The 14,794-nt window shown below is 37.1% G+C and overlaps 1 protein-coding gene across 1 annotated transcript in view; it reads right to left on the bottom strand.

Annotated features, from left to right (window-relative positions):
* The window catches only part of CPS1 (carbamoyl-phosphate synthase 1), a 126,218-nt gene that overhangs the window by 61,221 nt on the left and 50,203 nt on the right, over positions 1 to 14,794 (bottom strand). The window contains exons 16-20 of the mRNA XM_044241522.1: positions 13,643 to 13,771; positions 10,299 to 10,443; positions 8,557 to 8,767; positions 7,030 to 7,228; positions 3,302 to 3,478 (exon numbers count right to left, since the gene is read on the bottom strand). Of these exons, the coding sequence (XP_044097457.1) occupies positions 3,302 to 3,478; positions 7,030 to 7,228; positions 8,557 to 8,767; positions 10,299 to 10,443; positions 13,643 to 13,771 (861 nt within the window). The remainder of the gene's footprint in view (positions 1 to 3,301; positions 3,479 to 7,029; positions 7,229 to 8,556; positions 8,768 to 10,298; positions 10,444 to 13,642; positions 13,772 to 14,794) is intronic.

Raw genomic sequence — 14,794 nt, 5'->3', positions numbered from 1 at the left:
CCTGCTTTTTATATAACCATGTTGCTAATTATATCCTAAATTTGGTACATCTCTTTGGAATTAAAGAGAATCTCTTGAAACTACAGTTAAGTCAAGTTGGTAGGAAAATCTAGAATCAATATGATGATCATTTAACTTGTATTTTGGAAAATTACCCTTTGGCAAATACCATAGTTTTATTACCTCATTCCACGCTCACACAAACCAGTCAGTGAAAATTTATGGATCAAATCTGGCTTACTGTTATTTCTTTAGAATATTTCCTCAGAGAGGACTTCAAACAAAAAATTATTTTGAATCAGTTACTATGACTTTTGTGCTAAGACAGACATTTTACAAAATCCTAATATATTCCAAAACAGTGTAGCAATAACTTCTGTTCTGATAGGCAGCTCAGCTTTTTCCACAAGCTTACTTTAGCAATTTCTCAGAAGTAAAATTACAACTATGGGTCATTAAGCTGAGTAGAAAAGGCAATGGAAAGAAGAGATAAACGCTCAAAACCCAAACCCTGATATTCAAAAGGTGTCCACTCTTCTTCTTTACTATTTTTAGACGTATGTTTATACTCAACGAAAATTAATAATCAGATAATACTCCAAAACCACATATTCTAGAAATGGCACGCTATATTTTAAAATCCCATTAAGAAATTTATGTAACTAGTAATTCTGCTGTTATATTTCAACTCGAGGAGCTTAATTTTCTTTAAACTTTCACTGATTTCTAGCACATGAGACAATGATTATAAGTGTTGAGAGACAGCTCAGCTCATAATTCTGTCGACTAGCGTAAGACGACACCTAATGGGAATACTCAAAGTCTTGCTCATTTTATAATTCTATTCATGTTTTTTTTGTTGTTTAATTCTCCCTGTATATTGCCAGTATTCTGTCTCATTTTCCAAGTGATTAAAGGTGCAATTAGCTGTTGGCCATCAACACTATGAGGGGGATAGAACCTTAAGTTAGTGACACTTCTGACAGAGCAGAGGAAGTTTTCACATGATCACACACTCTCAAGACCTCACGGTTGTCAGAGGGCCTAGAACCCTGAATTCATTTCACCACGAGGAAGGACAACTACAGTCACACCCCCGGAGTCTAACTGAAAGCCAGGTCCTCCCCGTCTTACGAACTCGTCTTCAAACACCCCAGCTTTGCCACTTCACACAGCTACAATATAGTTCATAATGATCCTGAACAAGTTTGAGGTTCCTTTAATGTTTCCCAAATCAAAACTAATGCCCTGTATTCTCCCCAGATCGAAAGAGGTGATGACCCAGTCATCCTGAAATAAGACTGCAGCAAAAATCAGGCCTCAGAGCAACTTGCCCTTTTGTAAGGACCATGACAGCGAGGGGAGATTTACTCACGCCTTTCATTCATTTTCCCCTTCAGCCCTCCACCGTCCTCACTCTTTCTGTCAAAATCACCAAGTTCCTGGTTGCTGGGGCAATGAACAGTAATGATGACCTCTAACAAACAGAAATCAGTGCCTTCTGCTGGCACGCTGGCAGACAATAATTTATACCTCAGACCCTGCACTTCTTGCTTATATGGAGGGGGCTCTGTGCGAAAAAGGACCTCCACACATTTCCCCTGAAATCTCATCCTTTATAAGTCTGTTAGAAAAGAATGAGAGATTTGCTTGAGCTTTTACAGCCTTGCCGGGAACTTGGAAATACTTCCCTTTTTCATCCCCCTCAAAATGGCAGAAATACGATTACTAGACTTAAGGAAAAAAATCCATTTACTGCCCCTTGTCTGGAAAGAAAAAAATCACATGTATATGAATCTGGTGGAATGCTTTTTTTTTTTTTTTTTAAAAACAAAAGACTGAAATAAGAACCATAAAGAAGGTAAAAAGCTCTCTGGAATAAGCTCTTGTCGCTGCTATCCACCCCCCCCCACCGAAAAATATTAATTCTCTATTACCATGGAACTCAATATGGAGAAATGTCCATCAAAAGACACTAGCATCTGCCAGAACTTCAATGGAACTTAATATTCTGCATTCAGAAGCCATAAAGGTGAGGAGAGTATACATTATAGGCAACGAAGGAAACACTCCCTCCCCTTCTCTCAGCAGGACTCGGTATATGGACATGAAAGTTGCAGTGAGTTCACAATCATTCACAGCATTTTGCTGTTGCTACAAAGGCAAATTACAAAGACAGATTTCCTCTTTAAAGACAAAATTCCTATTTTCATCAACTCGTCCCCCACACACACACATGTATAAAATGGTCAGCGGGGCTTTGTAGCTCCAGGGTGGTTTGATACTGTTGGAGGATTAATGCCTAAGCTTCCTTAAATGTCAAAAAGCCATTCAGGGATTTCTGACCAGACAGGTCCCAGCTGCCCAAGTCACCTTTTATAAAATCAGATGAGCTGAAACTTCAAAACCCTACGCATAGTAAACATGAAGGGAGATTAATATGGCATTTAATTTGCATAAAAGGGAACTAGGAGGTGGAAGTGAGAACTGTGGGGCTTTTTTGTTCTAAAAATAAGACAGATAAAATAATTACACAAAAAAGCCTAGAATCACTGAAGATCTTTACAGTCACTGTTGTCTAAACACAGAAAATGATGCAAATAAAGATTATTCTAAAGTCTGAGGTAGCACGTACTAAATGATACTGTTCTATGCATCTTCCTTTCTAAAATACAATTTTATACATTTTCAAGGAACAAGTAGCCCAAGGGATAAGAAATGGCAGATCAATACCATCAGACCTACTTAAGAGTATTGATAAGATATATTCTAAAAGGAAGGAACATTTTATCTATGTGATCATCCTTTAAACCGGCAATGTGTTCTTCAGGCCAGGTTCAAACCAAATTTTTAAAGGAGGGGGTAATATTTCATTAATTATAGAATAATCTGAAAAAAGCCACAGAAGTCTTCGGTATAAGGCTAGTGAAGAAAATTATATTTTTCCCCCAAATTCCTGAATTCAGAACCATTTTATGTTTCAGTTTTACTTTAAAGTCCAGGTCGTCGGGGCGCCTGGGTGGCTCAGCTGGTTAAGCGTCTGCCTTCAGCTCAGGTCACGGTCCCGGAGTCCCGGGACCTAGCCCCACATCACGTTCCCCCCGCTGCTCTGCGGGGGGCCTGCTTCTCCCTCTCCTCCCCACTCATGCTCTCTCTTGCTATCTCTGTCTCTGTCTCTGTCTCTCTCAAATAAGTAAAATCCTTTAAAAAAAAAAAATAAACAAATAAAAAAAAAAAATAAAGTCCAGGTTGGCTATATTCTGAAGGAAACAGTCGCTCTGGGCCCCTTATCACATATTACCTTAGCGATGGCATAGATACGGGTGCTGGATGGTTCCGCAAGCTCTCTTCTGAGATCTAGGTTGGCTGGCCATTCTTTGTTCATTGGGAGACGGGAAGTGAAGCCGTCTATAGATGGGTGGCACATTCTTAAGGCTTTCTGGAAACTTTCCTCAAAGGTGCGACCAATAGCCATGACCTGTAATGCACATTTAAGAACATGTATTTTTTAAAAGAGCTTATATATTTTGAATCTGAAACAGAAGTAGAAATGGATGTTCTTCAGAAAAGATGTAGGAACAAAACATATAAGATTATTACTGAAATTTAGGTGTTATTATTGTTACTTTTCTTTCTCTCTCCTTTTCTCCATGGTTTGTTTTTTTGTTTTGTTTTTTTTAAAGATTTTATTTATTTATTTGTCAGAGGGAGAGCGAGAAAGCAAGCACAGGCAGGCAGAGGCAGAGGGAGAAGCAGGCTCCCCGCTGAGCAAGGAGCCCAATGTGGGACTCGATCCCAGGACGCTGGGATCATGACCTGAGCCGAAGGCAGCTGCTTAACCAACTGAGCCACCCAGGCGTCCCCCTCCATGGTTTTGATAGAATGTGTCTTTAACAATCTTAGGTCAGTCTTCTGCCACACCAGGAATTTAGCTTTATTTTCTGGGACTGTTGAGGAAATTGCCTGCACCTGCTCTGAATCATAATATTAAACTAAGGAATACATGGAAAGAGCATATGGACACTTTCTTAATAAAATCTTGCTTTTATGCAAAAGTACTTTAAAACAGAAAACAAATAAAGAGAAGCCAAACATATATTAACACAAAAACAGAACTATTTCCAGATGGGTTATCAGTCACAATCCAAGAGAGGTTGGCTTTCTTTATAACTAAGCATTAATATTAATAAAACCTTCAGAATTATAATGAATACTGACAGATTCAGATCTTGAATGTAGGCGGAGTCTAAACTCCCCAGGACAAATTCGACGTGTTTTCCCACCATCTTGGCAGCTGACTGTACATGAATCAATTAGGAAGACCATGTGGTGATTTCATTTGGACAAGTTACAACTCAGAACTAAACTTAAATTGCCTTCAAGCCTAACCAGTTATTTTCAGTGGATAAACACTGTCTTTGAATCTTTCCATTGAATAAGAGATTGCTATGCATTTTTGGTCTCCAACTTAAAATAATAACAGTGACAATGTTGCCTTCAGTAAACTTCCATGATTCCTCAAATAGACCCAGGTTCCCATTCGTGTCAGTTTGATAAAACTTCATGTCAACTGTGTGACAAGATACATATTCAAAGATCGCTAAAGCCAAACAGATAACATTTCACGCTGCTGCCAATTTAATTAGAAGTAAGGAAGATTTTCAAGTACCGAGGTAAATAAAATATTAGTCCAATTCAGATAGGCAACTTGCAAGGCATAGTGGTATTTGAAGGGGTACACAACATGGTCCTAATACTTTCTAGCCTAAGCTTGAGAGAGACTGCCAGGAATGAAATATTTTACAGTCCTATCAAATGAGGAAAATATTTCTGGAATATTTAATATAGTTTATAAATATTACATATTTAAAAGTTGGCCAGAAAGTAATGGGTTCTATAAGTAACTCGCCATAAATAATTATTTGTAAGTATACCCTACATAATGGTATGTAAAATATGTTCAATGAAAGAAAAATTAACATACCTATATAGTAATAAAGGAGTGCATAACTGTATTTGCTCAAAATTTGTGCTTTTTAATATTTTATATTATTAAAATTCTTCTTCATTAAGTGAAAATTTCACCATTTTTCATTGGAATAACTGACATGGCCCTAACTCTATTCCCTGACCCTATTCCTCTCCATTATCAAAGTACCTGTATGTAAATACTGTATCTTAACTTTCACCACAGTTGAATTCAGATTACATTTGGTTCTATTTATATATTCTGAACTTACCAACTGCAGATAACATATAACAAATATCTACATCTTATTCTGCATCTTGCATGGAAATGCTTCCTAACTTGAGTTGAATTAAATGTATGATGGGAAATATTCATGGACAACAAATGTCCCTTAAATGTCCCTTAAATGAAAACATTACAGGAATTATCTCATATTCCTTGGCCTATAAATTTTACTGTAAGCAATATGAAAAAGGGATACTTCCCACAAAATAAACTAAGTAACAGTTGTTTATTTGGCAGAAAAGCTACCAACAAAACTTTTCATGGCATTTGAGTTTTAATTCTATTGTGCACCATGAAGCATGAGAGGAAAAATAAGATTTAAAGCAGCTAGGAAGGACTACTGGTTGTTTTTTTTTTTACACAACTAGTAGGCCATTTTAATTTAAAAGGTCAAATTTTCCTTATCTGTCATTACTTTAAAATCTTGCATTGATATCCTGGAAAGTAAGGAAACCAAAATAATAATAATGGTCCCTTGCATGCATGAATATGATTGACCAGTAAAATGTCTTTTTTTCCTCTTTTCTCCTGCATTGCTGATGGATTTAAGCTGCACTTCCTGTGATTGATGGTGCGTATTTCTGCAATGGCTAGTCTGAGGGTAGGTAATAAGCTGTAATATAGGGCAAATAAAGGCCAATATAGAAAAATAGGTCATAAGTAGTTCTTTGCTCTGTAGTCTAACCAGTTTAGATATCTAGACATAGACAAAGAGCTCCTACGTTGACCATATAAAGACAAAGATGAGATAAAATAAAATAGATGATAGGTCAATACCTTGATAGAGATTGAGATTCACGCATACTGCTGATAATAAAAAGTTCTACCCATAAATAATGACAACAAGACATTACTAAAAATTTACATGTATTAATCCTAAACCTTATAAGAACCCCCCAAGATATGTGTTATCATTTTCCAGTTTTCGGATGGAAAACTTGAGGACCAGTGTCTCGCATGAGTGTCTGTATCTAGTAAGTGGCAACACCAAGAGTAAAACCCACGCTCATTTGGTTCCAAGGCACATGCTCTCTCCAAGCCGACTAGATGTAAGCAGAAATAGAGCCCTTGGCTGGGGAGGGGAGAGAGTAACTGTCGGAGACTGGGGGTCTCCATCCCTTTCTTTCATCTTATACCGAGGAGCACTCCATCTTTGAAGATGGATTAATCAAAAGCTAATTTTAATTTCAAACTCCATAAAAAGAGAAATTATGAAAAGTCTAAAGCCCCTAAAAGCTTAGACCATTTCAATATAATCAAAGAGGACTTCATATCCCAATTTTAAACTTTACAGCTAGATGTGACATGGATCTTCTAGTCCAGCCCCTTCCTTTTAGACATGTAGAAAGTGAGGTCTAAGGAGGGCAAAGCCACAGTTTGTGTGAACAGATTAAAATGAAATTCTTAACCTCAGTGCAGTGGACTTTTTGGTATGCCACTTTATATCATGTTATTTTCTAGATTTGATTATAAAGCACATTATAGCTCAATTATTTATGAAAATATGTTTTTCGTATGTGTAAATATATTATACACCCATATATATAGCCTCTCCTTTTAATTAGAAGCTTTTACGATCCATTAAGTGGTCATGTAACAAATACCTTATGTTAGTAGTCAGAGAGATGTTGAAACACCATGGAGGAAATGAAATTCCCATATATCCTCTAATCAGGAACCCAGTATCCAGGAAACCTGAAGACTTTCAAGGATATTAAATATTTGACAAAATAGCTGAGAATAAGAATAAATAGAGGAGTAAACCAAAGACTCACCTCTCCCACACTTTTCATAGAGCTACCAATTCGGCTAGATGTTCCATGAAAACGATCAAGATCCCAGCGAGGAATCTTAGTAACCATATAATCCAGGCTAGGTTCAAAGCAGGCTGATGTTTTCCCTGATACAACATTCTTGATTTCTGGAAGTGGGATTCCTAGGGCAATCTTTGCAGCAATAAATGCCAGTGGGTAGCTATAAAAGAGGAGATTTTTTTTTTTCTTTCAGCAATGAGCATTAAAAGCAGCCCAAGACATAAATTGGTCTTAGAAATTCTGGTATTATTCTACATCAGTATGTAAAACACATCTGGTTCTCTCTTCTGTATGAAGACTTAATAGCCACTTATAAAATAGTGTGAGTCATGATAAAGTAGAGAGGCACGGATCACAAAAGAATTCACTCTCTATTCCTGACATTCAGGGCAACAGCTGACAACCTTCACCTCTTTAATCCAAAATCAATGACTTCCTTGATAAGGTGCTCACTTTTGTAGAGCCTTGGCTAAGATAAGAATCTGCAAAATATTATTTTGAAAAGATATATAGATGTCTGCACCTGGGAAGACAGGAAGAGTTAGCTGGTATTATGGGGTATGCAATGGTCAGAAAATGTAGTCATTGCAAGCTGAGGTCCTTGCTTTGTCTCCAAATTATTTTTGGGCTTGGGACTCCTTATAAAACTAACATTCTAGTAACTTAACTAGATAGTTTTGGTAATTATATTTGAGGAAATAATTCAAAGAACTGTAGGATTACATATGATTCTTTAATATATCTCCCCCATCTGACAGATGAGGAAATTGATAGAGACAATAAATGATGCATCCAAAGTCAATAGGAGAATTGGAAGGAGAACACAGGTCTCCTGACTCTTGCTCAGGGCACACTGCACTGGCACTCCACGCAGCAGTGTGGAGCCATATTAAGCAAAAATGCCATGAAATTTAAATGCCATGTGCTAGGTATATTAATAGAAAAAAGTACTAGTTAATGTTCCCTCCAATTATGCTCACTGGCAGTTTTTAAATGGGTAGCAAATTCATTTATTTGGTTGCAATATTTATCTATAGAAAAACCCTACAGTGTTTGGTCCTGTGGAGTTTGGCTAAAATAAAACAATTTATTGAGTGTTTGAATCAAGTAAACTATACTAGTTGCCTACCATTTACTAAACACCTGAAAAAACCAGTTGAGGACTAAAATTGAGAATTAATTCTCACTTTTTAACAATATCTGCAAAGTGCAATTAGGAAGCAGATTTTTTGCAGCCTGCTTTGACCACCCAGATTTTGATTAGTTTATGATTAGCCAGCAAACAAAGCCAGCTAGCAATATCATTTGCCTCAATCTGGCAGCAAGCTCATTAATAAGCATGTCCTTAGGGTCCTAAATGATTTGCAGCCAGCGTACAGAAACGGGGACTGTAGCTTGTCAATGCAGCTCAGTCTTCCACTAGCTGTCAGTTTTCCAAAACTATCTGTGAAGAAACTGCAAACACATGGTCAATCATTCTGATCTTACCCAGTGGCCTTTGAGGCCAGGGCAGAGCTTCGGGACAATCTGGCATTCACTTCAATGATGCAGTATTCCATTGAGGTAGGATGCAGGGCAAACTGAATGTTGCATTCACCCACAATGCCCAGGTGGCGAACAACATTGATTGAAGTACGTCTCAACATCTGAAACTCTGCATTGGAGAGGGTCTGGGCAGGGGCCACGACAACTGAATCACCTGTACATCGAGCAACACTTGTTATTGGTACCATATCTGAATAACTAACTTCAGTGACTTAAATCTATTTGTGTGATACAAGACACAGATCAGTCTAAAGGACTGTTGGGAAAATTACTGTCTCGATGGGTTACATATAAGGCACAGGAGATACTCTTCCCTCTGATTCTTGTTTTGCCTGTATTACTCTGAAACATCATTGACAGGAATCCCTCTAACCTCTCCCAAGTTCATCTAGCTATCAAGGCCTCAGTCATCTCCTGACCAGATTGACATTAACTTTTTCAATCTTCAATCAAACTCTTCATCTCAAAATCTCCCTCTCTCTCTCTCAAGTTCTCCCTTCTATAAATGATCATCTCCTCTTCACTCAGACTGGCTCATCCCTCAGTTTTCCACATCTCATCCCTTTCCATTGTCTCACCCCTCTCTAATCATAGCCTTTGTATATTCAATCTCTTACTCTTTAGCCACCATCCCTCCTGCCCACAAACATGCTCAGATTTCCCCTGGCTCGAGAAACCCTGCCCCCCACACCGCCAATCAGAAGTACATCTCTTTATTCTTCACCTGACTAAACTTCTTGAAAGTTTCCCAATTCTGTGTATCCCTCATCGCCATATAGTTCTTTTCAATATGGCTCCCGTAAACAACTTTGCATTGAAACTGTCCTCTTGAACATCCAAAAACCCACATTAAATTCCTAATTCTTGACATTTCACATTTGATAAAGCCAAAACCAAAGCTCTTTTATGAAATATTTTCTTGCGTTGACTTACTTGTGTACCACCCTGGTTTTCTTCCTGCCACTCCCTTCCTTCTCTTCCACACTAACTCTTCCTCTTACTCACGCCCTGTAAATCTAAACAGGTCCCAAGTTCAGCCCTTGACCCTACTGTTTTTCTTTATATGTCTATGCCCTTGAATACTTAGTCTATGCTTCCAGCTTCAGTTATGGCCTTCACACCAATGACTCCCATGACTTTTATCAACTTCTTTTTTTGTATCCCCATTTCTTGAATTCCAGCTCCATATTATCAACCCTCTTCTTGAGAATTCCACCCACGCCTCAAAGTTAGCATTTCTATATCCTAAGTCATCATTTTTGCCCTCTCATCTAACTAGTTCCTCTTCCTAAAAAACTTATTTCTCCTATTTCTATTACTTGTGGCTATTTTTTTTTATTCACCTGGTAACTAATATCCTTGTCTGATTTAAGCCTTCTTAACCTCATTTCTTACTTTTCAACAGCAAGTCTTACAGATTTTACCACCACTACATTCCTTACATTTAACCTCTTCCTCAAATGAAATCAGGATAATACCTGCCTTACTTCTTAGGGTTTTTGAGAAGATCAAAATTAATGTGAGGTTATTTTCAGTACTAAGAAATATGATTTCGTGTAAAATTTTATCACTAGTCTGTCAGCTAAGAATAGTAATTTAAAGAAAAGACCTTAATAAAGACATCTATGGGTCATCAGAAGCACGAACTGAAGGCATTATTATAATTCCTGAAGATCTTTGCCTACCTGTATGAACACCCATGGCATCGACATTTTCCATGTTACAGACAGTGACACAATTGTCATCAGCATCTCGGACCACTTCATATTCTATTTCTTTCCAACCTGTCACTGACTTCTCCACCAGAATCTGGTTGGTCATAGCAAAGGCCTAGAAATTGGTGACAAAAGACATCATAGAGTCAGAAAAGGCACGGGTTTAGACATGGAAAGTTGGCAAAATGCCCTGGCCTAAATCCTGGTCAGCATCGAAGTCTGATGCCTAGTCTCCGTCCTCCTCTATGCTCCAGAAGGCACAATGTGTCAGAAAATCAGTGAGGTACTAGGAATAGCATCCTGCAGTGAATATGCTTGATTTACATTATTGAAGCTTGCCATTCAAAGTGCTGATATGACATTAAATCAAACTAATTTAGGAAAAAGAGAAAATAATTGAGCAATCAGGCAGAGGGAAATGGAATTATTTCAGCAGCAAGGCTTCTGTAAAACCAGAAAATGTGATAAGTGCGAATAAATATAGAAAAATAAATCTAAAGACTCTGGTTTTCTCTAAAATAGCTGAGAGTGCTTTGTACAGTGACATACACAATAAAAGTCAGTTGATGTTGATGAGGAGAAGAAAGGAGATAATGATGGTTGTAAACAGTTAGCCAAGATGGCATATGAAACTTGGGAATTAGAAGAATCATATGCAACTATTATTATGGTTAATCACCACCTAAGTGCTTAAATACCCTGAGTCATATATCATGTGTGCCTGATTAAATAGATATGAATTAGTATAATTATCATTTCGTATTTATTGCGTACCCAATGGTGGGTAGAATACTGAACCCAAAATATGAAAGAGGCTGTCTCTGACCTTAGGACATTTAGTGTCTGAATATCCAAGACAGAATTGGCCCCCTTTGTCTTGTAGTATTTTTGATTTGCAACAGCAGCGAGAAAGGAAGAGAAAGCAATTGGGGAAAGTACTTTGAATTTTTTCTAATTATTAGCAGGAAGTATAATGAAATAAATCAGTGTTAGTTGGGTGTGTGTGTGTGTGTGCACTTAATGTGTCTCAACACTATCTTTTTAACCTCAGTCAACACTACAGGCTCTCCCATGTCCAACTGAAAATGTAACACATTTGTCCCCACAGCTGCCTGATGATGAGGTTTTCAAAGTGGTTAGAAATCTCTGTAGCCAGCATGAACAATTTAATAATGATTCATCTGCCATTAGAATTGCATGCTAAAAGAGGAAGTCTGGGAAACAAAGGGTATGGATTGGGGAAAGCTCTCTGCATTCTAATGGACTAGGCTGGATGTTTGGACACAAGGACAATTGAGATCAGATTCACCTGTTGCCTCAACTTCCTTCTTTCCAGTCTTAGATTTTATACAAAGACTATTTTATACAAAGATGAGTTAATGCTACTTTGAAAGGTGCTAAATATAATCTCAAGAGAATAAGAAGTACTTTAACAATTAATGATAAAATAATTATTTGAATGGAAAAACTATGTTTTTCAAAAAAAAAAAATCCAATGCCCTATTATTATTTTAAAGAATTTAAATAGTTAAAAACTATTCCATTCCGAAATTGTTTTCACTGTAAACCTTTTCAGACAATTCAGTATTCACAATTTTTACACTGTAAAAATATATTTTTAATAGAGAATAAGTATACATGAATACTAGTATTGAAAATATTGAGAACATCTAATATACCAGAGGGGAAAAAAAGTTGCCTCTATAAACACGTCTTTTCTTTAAATACATGATTCATAACTCCAGAATGGAAACAAGAAATATTTATATTGGGGCGCCTGGGTGGCTCAGTGGGTTAAAGCCTCTGCCTTCGGCTCAAGTCATGATCCCAGGGTCCTGGGATCAAGCCCTGCATCAGGCTGTCTGCTCAGCAGGAAGCCTGCTTCCTCCTCTCTCTCTGCCTGCCTCTCTGCCTACTTGTGATCTCTGTCTGTCAAATAAATAAATAAATAAATAAAATCTTAAAAAAAAAAAAAAAGAAAGAAATATTTATATTGATATATTTCCCTTTTGGGGGGGTTTGTTTTGGCAACTTTAGAAACTCTAAATCCAAGCTGATAACAAGTAAGTTTGTCATTATAGATGTTTAAATATATTTAATTTTATTTATCTGTTCTCAAAATCCTATGACAATTCAAGGGCTGCATTTTGTTTCATACTAAAGAGTAAATAATGACAGATAGTATTTACTCAGCACTCTCCAAAGTAACTTTTTTTTTTTAAAGATTTTTATTTATTTATTTGACAGACAGAGATCACAAGTAGGCAGAGAGCCAGGCAGAGAAAAAGGAGGAAGCAGGCTCCCCGCTGAGCAGAGAGCCCGATGCCATGCTCTATCCCAGGACCCTGAGATCATGACCTGAGCTGAAGGCAGAGGCATTAACCCACTGAGCCACCCAGGCGCCCCCCTCAAAGTAACTCTTAAAATAATCCTGTGAGATTCATGTCCACAACCATCAAGGTACACGGGCCTCTTGGCTCTACACATATTCATTCATTCAGCCAGCAATCACTGAGACCCCACACTACCAGGCATTGTTCTATTTCGTAAGGAGAGAGCATGGGCAAAATTCTTTGCTTTTGTGGAGGATGTTTTCTTTGATAATGTCTAATTTATTTTTTGGAACACATCTTAATTTTCTTTTTAATACCTAAGAATGTATTTTTTAATGTATTCAGTAATACATTAAAATTATTTTGATAGAACACAAATTTTGAAAACTCAAATCTCACTTTTGCTTAGATGAGTGTGCAGCAGTTGGCAGAGAGAACTCATTCATTCGTGATACCAAGAGGTTTATACTGTATATATTTTAAACACCTGACTTTGAGGAAAAGCCAAACTACTCAATGTGTTTTGTTTCACTTTAGATGTCATCGGTGTCATATAATTTCAAAAAACAGAAGAAAATGGGACATCACATTCACTTTTTTTAATCACTAAAATATATTTTAGCATCATGTGTATTTGGGAGCAGATTCTGAAGCAGAGAGAGATGGAATTGAATTGAGTTTATGCTGCTGAAATCAAATAGTACAGTAAAGATCAAGTGAGTATCATCAGTTAGCATGATCACCGATAGAGTGACCATCAGTTTTCCTAGGATCTTCTGGATTAATGCTGTGTTCCAATGTAAATAACTGTACTGCATTTCCCTTCCAAAGGTACCATCTTTTGGATACTTTTAGAAAACATGACAGTGGTTTAATAATAGAGAAAAGGTCATTTCTCATCTACATAACTTTCTCTAACTGAAAGGGCATATTGAATCCATTTTCTTGGTTGGTAAGAATTTGGTCTGTGGAAATACAAACCTTTGTACTGAGGTCCATTAAGGTCTCCTTAGTGGGACAGATACCGGAGCCTAAACCACCCAGAGCATAGGCAGAACGGATCATCACTGGGTAGCCAATGGTGTCTGCTGCTTTTAGAGCATCCTCGATCTAGCAAGGAGAAAGATTCAAAGTCTTAAAAGCTGACCACACTAGCAGAAAAGACCACTCCAAGAAAGTATAGCAATTCAGGTAAGTCAGTTTCTTTGGGAAGAATGACTACAGAAAGGCTGTATTATTCTTTCATTTCCTTCTGAAAAAGAAGTAAAGTTTTACAAATTTAAAGTAAAAAATCCTATGTTTTTTTTAAAATACACAGCAAAGGCTTTCATTTATCTTTTTATTGTAAATTTTGTTCTGTCATATAAAAAAATGAAACAATGGCCCAAACTGAAATAATCATTATGAATTTGAGAATGGAAGCCATATTGAATTTTTAAATTCAATTTAAAAGTCTTCATCTCTTAATGATACAAGGGTTTCTACTGCCAAAATGAACTTGATATTACTGCAACAGGCCATTAGGAATACTGTACAGAAAGAGAGTTTTCATTTTTCAAGTTCAGTCAGAGAGTAGTCCCAGAAGCTTGGATTTTTTTTTTTTTTCAAACTTACAGAATACAACATATGGTGGCTATATTTTTCTGTCATGGAATATTATTACACTACCAATGGGAATGTAATTACACCTTTCCCATATGCCTGTTTCTCATCCTGAGGAAGCAAGGACATAATTAAATCTGGCAATGAAAGAATAAATGTATGGCAGGAGCTTTCCAAATGTTCAGCAGAGCTATCCTGGGACTATTCCTGACTGACAGCTCTGCAACATAGTATGTACTTGGTAGCATTCTTTTCTGAAAAGTGCGTGGTCCATTTTAGTTGTCCCAGCAGTACTTGCCCTTTCCCCTAAGAATTTGCCTACTTTTGCAATGGGAAAGTTGCATTTAAAAAACTGCCTCCAGAACCCCCACTTCATTGACCACATGTCTGAAATCAGGAATAAAGTCAGGGACAGAAACAGATATATAGCAAACCAACTTTATCTTGGTGCCTTGTAATAACCTATCAATAGGCACAGGCTACATTTGAAAATAATTAACAAAAAGAAGAAATCATCTTTCCTCTCTAAAC

Source organism: Neovison vison, chromosome 3 (assembly GCF_020171115.1).
Source record: "Neovison vison isolate M4711 chromosome 3, ASM_NN_V1, whole genome shotgun sequence".
Classification (NCBI taxonomy): domain Eukaryota; kingdom Metazoa; phylum Chordata; class Mammalia; order Carnivora; family Mustelidae; genus Neogale; species Neogale vison.
This window is presented reverse-complemented; position numbering and strand designations above follow the sequence as displayed.